The following is a 15,547-nucleotide window of genomic DNA, read 5'->3' on the forward strand; positions in this document are numbered from 1 at the left end:
GTGTGCCTCACATGTACAGAAGTATTGTGGCTAAGCTTTATAGTCTTGCGAGAGTTGTCAAACAGCTCTTCTCCTTACTGCGTCAGAGACTGTTCTTGTACCTTAAGTTAATTTAAGATTCTCTACACCATTGTCCTCTTGCATTTTTTGTCTAGTTTCTACCTCTACCTTCCTTCTCTAGATATTTCCTAGTACTTGGTACTTGGGAGGTCATCCTCATTAAAATATGAGGCATATCAGCAATTTTGTGGCTAAGTTTTTTTTTCTTTTTGGAGACAAGGTCTCACTCTGGCACCCAGACTGGAGTGCTGTGGAGGCGCAATCACTGCTCACCACCTCAGTCTCCCCAGGCACAGGTGCTTCTCCCGCCTCAGCCTCTCGCATAGACTATAGGTGTGTGCCACCATGCTCAGCTAACTTTTTATATTTTTGCAGAGATGGGGTTTTGCCATGTTACCCAGGCTGGTCTTGAACTACTGAGCTCAGGCAATCCACCTGCTTCAGCCTCCCAAAATGTTGGGATTACAGATGTTAGCCACTGTGCCTGGCTTTGTGGCTAAGTTTTTAAGAAATCTACCAAATTTATGTGTCTAAGAGAGTTCCTCACCTCCTCCCTACTTCAAAGTAGTTGACATGAGCAACTGTCTGCTTGAATGTCATCTTTTTCCATTGCCTAAAGTATCTTGAATATGCTAGCACTAAACTCATTAAGGAGCCTGCTTTGAAGATGATCACATTCATTTGGACATAGAAATTCTGTGATGTTACAAAATTAGTCTTATTTTTTGGTAGTCATGCCCACAGTACTCTGTTTTTGTTGTACAAGAAGCAGAGGCAGCAGGTGCTGTCATTGACAATTAAGATCTGAGCATTGAATTCATAGGGTCAGTGGTGACTCAGCCTGCCCAAGTGATTCTATCCTACAGGCCTTATGAGCCACAAATTTACCACACACTCAACTAAGCCATGATGTGACATGTGGACGGCACACCTTGCTTTTTGGAAGAAGAGGAAAAGTGTCTTGTCAGTGTGAAGACCAAGCTAGCAGCCTTTCTAGTGGATAGTCTCAGTGCCGGCTGTGGAGTCTTTCTTGTCCTTGTTCTAAGCCCAGGAAAATTCCTCTGGTTGGCCGCTAGGCAGATGGGTTTTAACCTTGAGTTGACTCTTCTTCTAGTGCCAGATGCCCCTCGAAATCTCCAGCTGTCACTCCCCAGGGAAGCAGAAGGTGTGATTGTAGGCCACTGGGCTCCTCCCATCCACACCCATGGCCTCATCCGTGAGTACATTGTAAGTATCTTCCAGGAGTTGGCCGTATGTGTGTTGGGGGGGCTAGGAGATTTCTGGGTGTTCTGTATGAGTAGGGGTTGATTTGGTATAGCTTTGTAGGTGATGACTCATCTGTCAGAACATTCTGCTCCTCACCCTCTTTTCTCTCCTCCCGCCTCCTTGCAAGGTATTAGGATGCCCTGGACCGTTGGTTCCCTTTCCTCACATTTTCTTTTCTTCTCATTTTAGGTAGAGTACAGCAGGAGTGGTTCCAAGATGTGGGCCTCCCAGAGGGCTGCTAGTAACTTTACAGAAATCAACAACTTACTGGTCAACACTCTATACACCGTCAGAGTGAGTGTCGCCGTCCATTCCAGCCATCCACGCAGTCTTAGAACTGAGCGAAATTGCTGCTATTTTGTGAGAACTCTCTACTCACCTTTATGAGATGCGTATTACTCATCTGCAAAATACCCAACTTCTTGTCCTGGGACGGGGGAGCTCAGAGTTTCTTTCAGTCTGTTAAATGGACGCCACAGAGAGCTTGACGTCAGAGTTTCTGTCGATAACGGGGCATTTATGGGAATGCAGCTTCCCTGCTTTTAACTCCGAAATTCTGCTAGCTTTCCAGCTCCTGTACTTTTGCACTCAGCTCTTCTCTGCTTATCTTTAGCTGCAGGATGATGCAGAGCTATGATAAGTAGTCTTTCGACACTGATTTTGTGAGGTTCTTATGAAATATATTTTTAGTATTTTTTGGCAGAAAGAGATAGATTTTGTGTAAAGCATGTTTGCTAAGACCATTAAGTGTACACATTCGTGACTCTCACACTGATCATTTTGTCAGCACCCTTTTTATATATGTGTCTATTTATGAACCCCCTCCCCCATACACCTGCCCTTTAGAAGAACCTTGATATTTGTCGATCAATAGACATTTCCTGATCTCAGGACTGTCATAATGCCCTTTACCCAAGCTCCTTCCCTCGGGTATTTTGCCGTCTTATTTCAGATGCTGGCGCCTCTGAATATTCTGGATCACTCTGTATAAAATTTTTCCACCCTCACTGCCAAAATCTCAGCCCTTTAACTCATTCAGTATTCTTGCTGTGTGGTGTATTGCCTTCATGTCATACTAATTCCCCCTCTGATTTGAAAAGGTGGCTGCGGTGACTAGTCGTGGAATAGGAAACTGGAGCGATTCTAAATGCATTACCACCATAAAAGGAAAAGGTAAATGATCCCAGCCTTTGCAGATTTAGAGAAAATATTATAGAAACCCTTTCAAATGACTTTCAGTATGACTAGAAAATGGAAAAGCGTAGGTCAGAAAAACATCACACAAATTCCTTCTCCCCAACACATGCACATTTCTGGGTGTCTCTGTAGTGCTTTAGATACAAAGTCTTTTTGGGGTGACTGAGTGTGTTTTTCCTCCTAGAACTGAGCATTTCTTCTAATGCAGACATACAAAGGGATTTCCAAAGGCCATCGTGCCCAGCCCTTATGTGAGTAGTCACAATATCTAAAATAGAAGGAGTCCTTCCTTCTCGCCAAAGCCGAAGATGATTTTGTGCATGTTCATTTATGGTGTTTTAAAGAAAGCACCATGCTGAGTCTTGTTATTCTCCCAGTGGCACTGGCACACTGTGTGTAGGTGGTTTTTTATCTTGTACTAGAGCTGATATTAGTAATAACTGATGGCTTGCCAAGGGCAGGACACTCTAGAGTGTTCACTGCTTTGCGTACATCAGCTCATCTAATTGAATGGCCAGAACAACTACAAAAAAATATTAGGAACTTGAATGAGGTTATGTCACTTGCTCCAGGACACACAATCAGTAAGTGACAGAGCTGGCACTGGAACCTGATCTGCCTGACTCCAAAGCCTGTGCTCTTAACCACTGTGCTCCACGCTTCTCTCTGGGCTGAGACACATGCGGCCTACTGGACCGCCCTGCTTGCCGGGGGTGGCGGGCTCAGCATCTTGCACGAGTGCCTCATGAGGGCAGAGATCTGGTCTGTTTTTCTCTACTCTATCACGGGCATCTAGTAGAGACTAAGGAAATGATTGATGAATGAGTGAGTCGAACCAGTTAAATGAAGGGTTCTGGCATATTTTGGGGAATGGACTACAACTCATTTTCCAGAGTGGTTTTCCGGACCTTCGCCTTGGCACTGGGGACTTGCATTTCTGGATTTCCAGGTATTAAAACCGGGTGGACACTGTGGCATGCAACAGGACTGGAAGATTTTACTTTAACCTAAGCCTGTGAGGAATAGGCTCTGGGTCATGGAGAGTCACTATCTGGTCCCCTCTAAAATCTAGAGCCTTTGAGATCAGGGCCCAAGGCGGTCAAACATAGTGTCACCAGATGGTCTTCGGAGCTGAATGCTTGCAGGTCTTCGAGAAAGCCTGCTGAATTCACACTCTCCTAGAGTTTTTATTGTTTTATGACTTCTCTCTACAAAGTCTGTTTCAAAACACTGACCACACGTACCAAGAAAAAAGGATGTTGGAAGATCAACCAAAAACATGTACCTTGAATTCCAAAGGCACAAGTCACAACCGCATTTGCAAATCTCAGTGGGTGGTTGCTTCTCTTTAACTTATTTTCTGTGATTTTGATGAATCTCAGCTCCTTGCGTATATTTGGGCTAGGATTTATACAGAAGGCAGCTGTGTGCCACATCCAAACGGTGTTTGTTGTAAAATATCTGTGACCTGGTATCATAATAATATTTTAAGATGAAGGACAAAGACAGCAGAGGCATCAGCCAGACGTGCCAGGTTAATTGGTGAACGTCGTGGATTAGTAATGACAATGAGAAAAGCCACCATTCCCTGAGCACTTCTTATACACTAGCACCGTGCTATTGTTGCTCATGAATTGGTCTTTTATTAATCCTTACGAATCCTATGAGATAAGTATCCTTATCCTCATTGTGTAGCTGAGGAAACTGGGGTTTGGAGTGGATTGTGACTTGTCTGTGGCTGCCATGATTATAATTCAAGTCAGCTTTACCATATGCAGCATCCATAGTGTTTTGTTCTGTGTTGGCCGCCTGAAGCTTCCAATCTCCTTTCTTCTTCCAGTTGTTGAATTTTCCTGAAGTCAAGTTTTATTACGTGATTGATCATCTGGACAGACCTCTTCAGACTTTGACACGTCTCTTTTGCCACCAAATCTTATCTGCTCCTTTGAGTCTCTCTTGCCCAGTCTATAGAAGGGGCATATATGCGGAGAGTCTAATATGCAAGTTGTCATTTAAATAATATTTTCTGATAATATTGATCCGTTGAGCTCTTTTAGATCATGCTGGGCCAAGCACTGTCAGCCTTCTGGTGGCAAGGCCTTCCAGAGGACGAGCATGGCGCTCATTGGCTGAAGTGAGAGCGGTCTTTTCCTTGGCCACTTCTCCTTGCCCCATCAACTCGCAGCTTGAGCTCCGGTCTTTTTGAGAGCGCCAGTTGGTTTCTAGTTGTTTAATTGGCCGTATGTGAGGTTATATTAGAAAGGAAGAGAAAGAGAGGATCAGTTGAGTGCTAGGCACCATACATACATTATTTTAGTTAACCTTCCCAGCTCTGTGAAATGCGGATAACATCTCTAGGCTCCAGGAAGATCAGTAACTTGCGCAGGTTACACAGCTACCAGAACAGGAATTCGTATCTGTCCTCCTCACTCGGGTTTGCCGGATTCCAGAGGCCACATTCTTTCCATTTTGCTACACGTACATCTACCATTTATGATTTACCCCACTGTCAGCCTTCCGAAAGGACTTGAGATTGGTGGGACTTCGTTAGTGCCAAGTGAGACGCCACTCGCAGTGAATGATCCCTGTGCCTTTAAGAACGAGGCTGAAGCTGGGCTGTTTTGGGACCTTTACAAAATGGAACTTTTCTGCCTGACCTAATTGCCAGGATAGCTGACTGAGCCAAGATAGTTTTGTGTTCACCAAGCAACTGTGGACCAACCTTAGCTTCGGGAAAACAGTGGTAAAAAAGATAGATGAGGAACACTGCCAAAGAAATACCCTTTCTTCCCCGACTGAAAGATGGCTTTGTCCGTTGAGTTGAAAACTGTTAAGTCCTGCCTTCCTCGCTTTTCATCACGTGGCTTCTGTTTTTGAATTCCTTTTTGTTTTCAGTGATCCCACGACCAGATATCCACATTGACAGCTATGGGGAAAATTATCTAAGCTTCACCCTGACCATGGAGAGTGATATCAAGGTAATGTGGGAATTTCAAACCAGCAGCTGGATGGGGCTTTATTTTGTATGGGAACTGAAAGGACATAGCACAGTAAGGCTGACAAAACAAAAACAAAAACAAAAACAAAACGAACGGCTAGATCTAGTGAAGCTAAAATACCAGAACTAGGTGGTTCCTTCCCCCCATGAAGAATAACTTGAATCTTCGCATGTAATTATTCTGCCTCAGCCTGGTGCCTTTTTTTCCTTAACCATATAATTAAATGGCTCACAGCAACAGTGCAAATAAAGAGTTGGTGTTAACAGAATATGTATGCCCTGTAATTTTCAGCTTTATTGGATTTCCTGGTGCTAAGCGCTAATGCTGAGGCACTCACAGTGGAAGAACAACCTTCTTGTGGGAGAGTTGGATACCTTGGAAACATATTCACTTTCCATCCACCTAAGATCTTCCTCTTCCAGCACCGCCCTCGCTTCTATTGGCCCTCTGCGTAGCCGACTTCACCATTGTTATCTGTGCCCATGTGGTTCCTCAAGCTGAGATCCACTTTCCATAGTGTTCCTTCTTATCTGTCCCTCCTCACAGCCTCTCCATCGACGAAGCTGTGTTGGGACAAGCAGCCTTCAGAGTCCTTGTGCCATTTACTTAACTACCATTTAGTGTCATGCCCTTAGCTTCAGAATGGGTTGATATAAGAAATGGTCTTGGCCGGGTGTGGTAGCTCACGCCTGTAATCCCAGCACTTTGGGAGGCTGAGGCAGATGGATCACCTGAGGTCGGGAGTTTGAGACCAGCCTGGCCAACATGGTGAAACCCGTCTCTACTAAAAATACAAAAATTAGCCAGGTGTGGTGGTGCATGCCTGTAATCCCAGCTACTTGGAGGCTGGGGCAGGAGAATTGCTTGAACCTGGGAAATGGAGGCTGCAGTGAGTCAAGATCATGCCACTGCAGTCCAGCTTGGGCAACAGAGTAAGACTCTGTCTCAAAAAAAAAAAAAAAAAAAAAGAAGAAAAGAAAAAGAAATGGCCTTATGTGGTTCTTGTCTTGTAATCTTTGATCTTGAAAATATTTTTGTTTGTTCGTTGTCCCATATTTAAAGATCTTTAGATCAAATCCTTTTATGAGCTCAGGACTTGGAAAAGGTAATCTTTCCTGATGGGTGGATGTATTTTTGGTAGTTAGACAATGAGATCTAACCAGCCTGTTTTGGGTGGATTGGCCTCATGGCCTTGACTGCAAGGACTTACCTTAATTTCCATAGCCTAATTATCTTTCCAGTGTTTCCTCTTTCTACCTTTGTTAATTGTTTATTATTCTTTTATTCTTCATTCATTTTTTTGTTGCATCGAATTTATAAATTAAACATGGTCTGCTATTTGTTTTTAGAAGTAGGTGGAGTATAACTAAATATTAGCTGATGGTAGCACAAATAGAACCTGTTTAAAGATTTTAAAAAACAACCTGTTCAGTGTAAGAAGCGAGATACCCAAGGAAACAGCAGAAAAGAGGTGTATTTTTAATCCTGCCTTTTGTGTGTGGTGTGCCGCATGACTAGCTGTTCATCTGACGTGCTTCTTCGTTCTTGGCAGGTGAATGGCTATGTGGTGAACCTTTTCTGGGCGTTTGATACCCACAAGCAAGAGAGGAGAACTCTGAACTTCCGAGGAAGCATATTATCACACAAAGGTAACACGTTGGTGCTGGTCGGTGTGTGAGCAGGAAGGAGTAAGGCTGGACCGACGCCTTCCCGCCATAGAGCTTGATTGGGGGTGCCAGGGAACGGGGGGTATTCTCTGGAAGCTGTTCTGCGTTGACAGGTTCTCGTGCATTGAGGATCCTGTAAGTCTGCTGCTGATCCTAGGCAGAGGGCTTCCCTCGGTGGCCCCTCGAGCCCTCCTCCAACCTCATGACCCTTAGTGGAAGTTGGGGGCCATAAGGAGGAAAATTGGACAGAGGCAAGACTAATTCTCTGCAGATGAGTTTTGATTTCCAAAATAAAGAGTTCTTAGATGTAGACAGTTTCCTGTCTCTCTTTTCTATTCCGTTGCTAATGAGAGACAGCAGAAGGCCTTATGCATAACTGGCGTTCAGTAAATATACGTTGCCTGGAGAAATGAACAAAAAGTAAAGGAGGAGTGGTCCAGTCCTTGTTACATATGTACCAGCAGCAGGTCTCAGCTACAGTTCCTCTATCTAAACACGTGCTACAGGACGGATTTTAATTTATTTCTAAGTGGCAAAAGCTGACTGTGATTGTTGAGAATGACTTGGGAGCTTCTTCCTGTCTCCATCTTCTAGTCGTGAAGTACTTTCAGTCATGTTTTTATTTAGTCCTTGTCATAGCCTTATAAAATAGAGACTACAAATGTTCTATTGTTACTTTTTTTTTTTTAACTGAAAGTCTACAAGGTACCCGAGGAGGTTGTTATTGGTACTCTTGCACATGGAGCACCTACCATGTGCAGGCATTTACATAGGCATTCTATGCATATTATTTACATAACCCCAAGTATAATTCCATGAGATATGGGCGCTTTACAGAGGCAAAACTGAAGTTGAAAGAATAAATCATACTCTCAGATGGTGGCAGAGCCAGGACTGGAACCCACATCTTTCTAACTCCAAAGCCTATGATCTCATGGCCTCAGTGTTGCCCCAGTAGAAACTGGCAGAGTCAGGAGCAGAAGTCTTAACTAGCCGTTGTCTGAAATCTATTAGGGCTAGTGCCATGCTAGGCATTATGCCAAGCACTTTATAAGCATTTTCTTTTTTTTCTCCCTGTAAGCCAGCAGCTGCTGTAAGTGCTGTTATTTTTTTCTCCATCTCACCAACAAGGAAATAGAGAGTTTAAATACTTTATCCAAGGTTATACAACCACAAAGTATAGAGTCAGGCCTTAAACCCCAGTCCTTCTGATTCCAAAGGCTATCCTGTTAGTGTAGCCTCCCCCTTCTCACTTTTCTTTTAGTTTTATTTATTTATTTATTTATTTGAGATGGAGTGTCGCTGTGCCGCCCAGGCTGGAGTGCAGTGGCGCGATCTCGGCTCACTGCAAGCTCCACCTCCCAGGTTCACACCATTCTCCTGCCTCAGCCTCCTGAGTAACTGGGACTGCAGGCACCCGCCACCATGCCCAGCTAATTTTTTGTATTTTTAGTACAGATGGGGTTTCACCGTGTTAGCCAGGATGGTCTCGATCTCCTGACCTCATGATCTACCTGCCTCAGCCTCCCAAAGTTTTGGGATTACAGGCGTGAGCCATCGCGCCCGGCTTCTTTTAGTTTTAATAGCCTTTCCTCTGATTAGAAAGGGGATACATATTTGTTTCAGAAAATTGAGAGCACAAAAAGAGTGTAATGAAAATTAAAGTTGCCTGTAATTTCACTTTTACATTTCAGATGTATTCTAATATATTTTTCCATGGATTGATCTCTATGTCTTTTTTATAAAATCAGAATAATGCCATATATAGTATTATATCCCGCCCTTTTCACTTAACATACAATTGTGAGAATTTTCCAGTGTCATCAAATATTTTTGAAACAACTTTTAGTGCCTGCACAGTAGTTCATGGAACGCACATTATTTAATTATTATCCTGTTACTGGACAATTAAATTACATTCAGTTTTTTCCTATTGTAACACTGTGATGCGAATCCTTATTATACACACGTTCGAGTCTTTCTCTGACTTCATAGGATAACTGGATTGAAGGCTATGATTTTCAAGGTTCTTGTTATACAAGGCCAGATGGCTTCCAGGAGCATCATACCAACCCATATCCGTGGATGGGCAGCTTTAAGGAAATTACCCAGTGCCTGTGCAGTGTGTTATGTACGGTCGTCATCAGTGCATAAACGTTGAATGAATTTGTCATCTAATGACAGTCCTACAGTACATGGGACTCATTTAAATTGAGAGATGACTATTTTTTTAAGAAGTGTGTATACCAAGACACATTCTTGACTCACACCCCCAGCTTCCTCCTGGAATCTCCTTTTCCTGTTTTCACAGTTGGCAATCTGACAGCTCATACGTCCTATGAGATTTCTGCCTGGGCCAAGACTGACTTGGGGGATAGCCCTCTGGCATTTGAGCATGTCATGACCAGAGGGGTTCGCCCACCTGCACCTAGCCTCAAGGCCAAAGCCATCAACCAGACTGCAGTGGAATGTACCTGGACCGGCCCCCGGAATGTGGTAAGTCAGCCAGAATGACCATCACAGAGTGAGTGTGGACTGTCTCCTAATGCTGCGCCACCACACAACTCTAGCGCTTTTCTGTCTTTTGCAAATGTTCCAGTGTCCCTGCTGCACTTGGATATAGGCCTTTCTTTTTCCTTTGTTTTCGTATGTGCATTATGATTCACTGTGATCAGATCTGTGCTCCTTTTTCAGTCTAGTGTTTCACTTTCCACTCCTCCCCAGTGTGTCCCCTTTGCTTTTAGGTCAACCGTCCCGAGGCTGTTGGCACGTTCATCCCCCTCTTGCCTCTCTGTACTTGGCTTATGCCCTTTCTCCTCCTTGGAGTCCTTTCCTCCTCCTGCTATGCAAGAAAATCCTCCCTTCTATAATTGATCTCTTTCCCTATGAACTCCTACTATATTTATAGTTGGTTCCATATAGCATGATATTTCATTAAATACCGCCTTACCCTATTTGATCATTTCTGTCTGTTACTCTTATCTTCCTAACTAGTTTGTAATTTCCTTGAAGGGAAGGATTGTTTTCTGGATTTTCTCAATGGAAAAGCATATAGAAGTAAATTTATAATCAGGAATTAGTAAATCCTTAGTGATGAGTGGAGGAACTACCCACGTCTGGTCTTCTGAGGATATCTTCAGTGTGCATTTGGCACAGGGCTGATTTATAAGGAAATAACCAAAGTTTGCAAGTAATCGTCTATAAAATCAGTGAAGAAGAAGGAAGGAGAAGTTAAGGTTTACTGAGCAGCCAGTATGTGCCAGGAACAATACAAAACCCGATAAACCCATGCTCCCCCTTATTCCTTTTATTGGTTCTGTGGGTAAATATTCCCATTTTGCCAGCGAGGAAACTAAGGCTCAGTGAGGCTGAGTAACTTGCTAGAGTTAAAACGCTCACAGGCAGTAGATTGAGTTTCAGTTCAGGTCTGGCTAATTTAACAGCCTCTGCTCTTTCGTATGTCCCAGCACCTGAAGCTGAGGCAGGAACAGTGATGAGAAGCCCTGACCCATCCCCGGAGCTCTCTTTTACCTGGAAGTTGAGTCTACTCACAAAGCACCCTTTCTTTCCATTTACATACCCGGCAGCACGTGACCACCTCATCACCCCCAACTATCTGTCCAGAGCAGGGCAATTGCACAGAACACTGCAGCCTGACTTGATTTAGGGTCTGTAAGTGTGCGTGAAGTTGGAGGAGCCTTCCTGCACCTCATCCCAGCTCATGCGCTGGTCACACTAAAGGTGGCTTTCAGAGATGAGAGTGCAAATGAGATCACCTGTAGGAAGCTCTCTGTTTCTGCCCCGCTTTAGTTCACTGAGGACCCTGACAGCTCTTACGGTTTTCCTGTCTACTGTGAGAAGTGCCATTGTCACTGTGCATGTGGGGAACCTCTCATCCCTTGGCTCCCATAGCTCTGTGGTCCCCTTTCCTCTCCAGAGACACCCCATCCAGGGCGGTCACCAGCTTGTCCTCGGTGATGTCATCCTACCTCTGTACTCTAAGCCCCCACTTGGCCTACTGCCACCTCATGTTTTGCAGCTCCATTTGCATTTGCTTTGGGACTCCTTTGAGTCCCTCAGCGCTTATCTTTCTTACATCCTCCCAGGCGATCACCGTCTTCAGGGTTTCCCTTCCTCTTTCTCTGTCTGTGCTCTCCCGTCTGTCTGTCCTTTTTCAGCTGTCAAAAAAAAAAGAATCAAACTCTGTAAAATATATGAAAAGATTTATTCTGAGCCAAATATGAGTGACCACGGCCCATGACACAGCCCTCAGGAGGTCCTGAGAACATGTGCCCAAGGTGGCCAGGATGCAGCTTGGTTTTATACATTTTAGGGAGGTGTGAGACTTTAATCGAATACATTTAGGAAATACACTGGTTTGATCCAGAAAGACAGGACAACTCAAAGTGGGCGCGAGGAAGGTGGGGTTCCAGGCTATAGGTAAATTTAAACATTTTCTGGTTGTCATCTGGTTGAGTTTGTCTGAAGACCTGAGATCAACAGAAAGGAAATGATCAGGTTAAGATAAAAGATTGTGGAGACCAAGGTTGTTTTGAAGTCTTTCAGTGGCTGCCCTTAGGGGAAATAGATGACAAATGTTTCCTATGTAGATCTTTAAAAGGTGCAAGACTTTTAGTTAATGTCTTCAGGATTGGGAGGGCCTGGAAGAAAAAAATCTAGCTATGTGAATAGAGATTCTTTACAGATGTGAATTTTCCCCCACGAAGGACAGCTTTGCAGGGCCTTTTCAAGCTATGACAAAGAAACATGTTTTGGGGTAAAATATTTTGATTTTCTTCCTTGTCTCATGATGTTATGCCAGGGTCAGGTTGGAAAGTAAGTCCGATATATAGGATGAAATGAAACCCATCTAATGAGAATTTATGGTTTGTAGGGCATGACTCCCCAGACCCCTTAGAGAGGAATTTGGTCAATATTTTACAAATCAGAGCTTAGTCCTCACAGCTGCTGAGCAGTGTTGGAGAAAGTCACCCTGTTGCCTGGGACTTGGAAATCCCTTTGTGGATGGATCCCTGCTCAGTTCCTGCTCATCCCATGGATCCTGCAGCTCCTACAGTTCTCTTCAAGCCCCTGTCTTACCTGTGCACATAACTCTTGGAGAAAATTCTCTTTGATTCTGCCTTACAGAGAAAGCTTCCTCAGCTCCCACCCTCCAGTAATAAACTCCCTCGGCTTCCACTTTCTGCCATAAGCTTCATCCCATTCCCACTTCCCTGCTTGAAACTCCCTCAGTTTCCAATGTTTACCAGCTAGGACTAAGCAGGGATGCATAGAGCAGAGGAAGTGACAGTAACAGTGGCTTTGAACAGTTTATTTCCTCTCGTAATTAAAAGAAGCTTAGAGTTGAGCAGTGCAGGGCTTCTGTCAGAGCAGCACGATTTGATCGGGCACCTGAGCCCTGTCATCTCCAGCCTGTGACATGCGTCTTCAAGCTTACCTCATGGTGCTGGGGCTGCAGTCATGATCTCTATTCCAGGCAGCCGGAGGGCAGGAAGAAGGGCTCCTCCCTCTGTTGTAATGAGTCCTCCTAAAGCTTTCCAGTGTGATACGTCTGCATCTCAATGGCTGGAAGCTCCTTGTCTAGCCTCTGCTAGCTTAGGGAGGTGCGCAGTGTAGACTTTTCTAGGCAGCAATTCTCAGTAAGTACCAGAGTTCTGAGGAAGAAAGGGAGGATGGGTCCCCGCTGGACAGCCAGCAGTGTCTGCCCTCCTTCCCTCCCTCCACACACTCGCTGGGGTGTTCATATCTACTCTGCAAGCTCCCATGACTTTCCTTCCCACTCAGCACATCTCCTTGGAGCCCACGTCCATGCTGCCAATGGTAGAATGACACCCCCTCTTTAATAGCTCCCCCGGTTCCCTGGCTCATCATGTGGGTTTCTGGTGTAGCATCTAACGCTCTATGTTTGCCACTTGTTATTTATAATTATGTATGTTTTTCTTCTCTGCCCGCCTCTTCTCCAGAATGAGCTCTTTGAGGACAGAGACCACATCATATTTATTTTTGTAGCTCTACATACAGTGCCTGGCCCAAGTGCCTTCTCTGTAAATGCTATAAATGTAATAAATGTAGAATGAAGACTTCTCTCTGAGCTCCTTTGAAGCAGTTCCAGGGTCTTAAATTGGGGATTTCAAGGAAATGAGGTCATTGGCCCATGAGCTGATGTCCTCTTCCATTCTCTGCTTTCAGGTGTATGGTATTTTCTATGCCACGTCCTTTCTTGACCTCTATCGCAACCCGAAGAGCTTGACTACTTCGCTCCACAATAAGACGGTCATTGTCAGTAAGGATGAGCAGTATTTGTTTCTGGTAAGTTTCCTGTACCATTTAAGTTTTTTAAGGGATGTCTTAAGTCCTGGGCTCTGGGCTCAACCCAGGACCTGGGGAGCTCGCATACCTGGACTCCAGGATCGATGTGTGTGACGAGAGGCAACTTCCTCTTCTTCATAAGCATCATCAGGTTCTTGCTTGAAATACGGAATGAACGACCACTGTCACCAACTGCAGCTCCATTATAGAGGATTGATAACTTGGCAGATGATCACAAGTATAGATAAATCAAAAACTTTTATCAGGTTCCAGTTCTAGGAATTTAGTCTACATACTTTTATGTGTGTGCTGAGATAGATGGAGAAAGATACTTGGTATGTTATTATTACTTATGATAGCAAAAGATGTGACGCAACCTAAATGTCTATGAAGAGAGGACTGGTTAAACATACTGTGATTTATTCATGCACTGGAGTACAGGGCAGCCATTCATAAGAAATATGACAACTCCAAATGTACTGATACGGAAAAGTCTCTAACCTATCTTATTATGTGAAAGAAGCCAAGAGCAGAATATGTGTGCCACTGTCTCAGTTGTATAAAAAATATTTGCGGAAGATAGGCTACATATACACATGCTTATATGGGTAAGGATACATGTATATACATATCCGTGCTTATATATGCATAGGGCATTTCTGGAAGGAAGCACAAACACTCTTACCAGTGGTACCTCTTGGAAAATGATCTGGGGTAGGTGGGAAATTACTTTATATTTTATGTTGTTTTTTACTAACTGAATGTTAATTGTTGTCATTATTTTGTTGAAAAAATACGTTAATAAGGCCATAATATATTTTTTTCCTGTGTGTGTGCTTGGGCTTTAGGTCCGGGTGGTGGTACCCTACCAGGGGCCATTGTCTGACTACGTTGTAGTGAAGATGATTCCAGACAGCCGCCTTCCGCCCCGTCACCTGCATGTGGTTCATACGGGCAAAACTTCCGTGGTCATCAAATGGGAATCACCGTATGACTCTCCTGACCAGGACTTGGTGAGTGGGCCGGGCTTCCAGGCCTCTGTGTTTATTCTTGGCATGGTTAGGATAGGGTGGGATGGAAGGGGGTCCTCTAATGGGGCAAGAAACACAGGCCTGCTTTCTGGCACCCAGCAGAAGGTCTCTCCCATTTCTGTCTGGCCAAAGATGGGGTCCGTATAGGGACTTCTTCTTAACTGACACTTCTCCATTATTCCCAGCTCTTCTCTGCTGCTCACATTTCCTTCCCTGACCCTCTCACACAGGGATTAGCAAACAGAGGTCTGCAGGCCAAACACAGCCCATTGCCTATTTTTTTTAATAAAGTTTTATTGGAACCAAGTCATGCCCATTTGTATATGTATATTATATCTCACCACTTTTGTGCAATGATCAGCAGAGTCGTTGTGGTGGAGACTCTCTGGGCCTCAGCGCCTACAGTATTACTGTGTGTGGACCCTTACAGAAAGTTTGTGACCCCTCTTTGAAAGGAGCGTTGATCCTAAACAAAACAAAACAAAACAAAAATCACCCATTTTTTCCTTGCTCTGGGCTGCTCTGCCCTCTGCCCTCTCTCCACTCCCCTTCGTCCAGCAGTGGTTGGTTTAAAACGCTTGGTTGCTAATACTCCTCTCAACTCTCCACTTCTTTGTTGTGACTGAATTTCCTGTGCTTACTATATGCCCTGTTATTTTCCCTTGCACCCATATACCTAGAAGCAGCCTGGGAGAAAGTAAGTAGATCCTTGCCCTTTAGAGCCAGGATTGAACACTTTGGTTCATTCTCTCTCCACCAACAACATCCATGAACTATTGCAATGGTGGAGATATGGAAGTTGAGTACTGAGTTTGGATGTGCTTGCTTGTTCCAACCTACCTGCTGATGCCACGATAAACGTGGCCTTCCCTAGAGGGCTAAAAAAAATTTAATTGATAACTCTATGTGCAATTCTATGAGTGAATAGTTATTTTAAGATTGGACCTGGTCCTCCAAAGGCTTTCCAAAGAATGAAGTCAGAGTTTGGGACTCAAAC

At 44.2% G+C, this 15,547-nt stretch overlaps 1 protein-coding gene across 3 annotated transcripts in view; it reads left to right on the plus strand.

The window, feature by feature from the left end:
* Nucleotides 1-15,547, plus strand: part of SORL1 (sortilin related receptor 1) — a 179,622-nt gene that overhangs the window by 151,340 nt on the left and 12,735 nt on the right. For all 3 annotated transcript variants that reach the window (XM_015115975.3, XM_028834092.2, XM_077964539.1), the window contains 8 exons: nucleotides 1,175-1,287; nucleotides 1,516-1,620; nucleotides 2,427-2,499; nucleotides 5,419-5,501; nucleotides 7,075-7,171; nucleotides 9,501-9,685; nucleotides 13,400-13,519; nucleotides 14,368-14,532. In XM_015115975.3, the coding sequence (XP_014971461.3) occupies nucleotides 1,175-1,287; nucleotides 1,516-1,620; nucleotides 2,427-2,499; nucleotides 5,419-5,501; nucleotides 7,075-7,171; nucleotides 9,501-9,685; nucleotides 13,400-13,519; nucleotides 14,368-14,532 (941 nt within the window). The remainder of the gene's footprint in view (nucleotides 1-1,174; nucleotides 1,288-1,515; nucleotides 1,621-2,426; nucleotides 2,500-5,418; nucleotides 5,502-7,074; nucleotides 7,172-9,500; nucleotides 9,686-13,399; nucleotides 13,520-14,367; nucleotides 14,533-15,547) is intronic.

This window comes from Macaca mulatta, chromosome 14 (assembly GCF_049350105.2).
Source record: "Macaca mulatta isolate MMU2019108-1 chromosome 14, T2T-MMU8v2.0, whole genome shotgun sequence".
NCBI lineage: Eukaryota > Metazoa > Chordata > Mammalia > Primates > Cercopithecidae > Macaca > Macaca mulatta.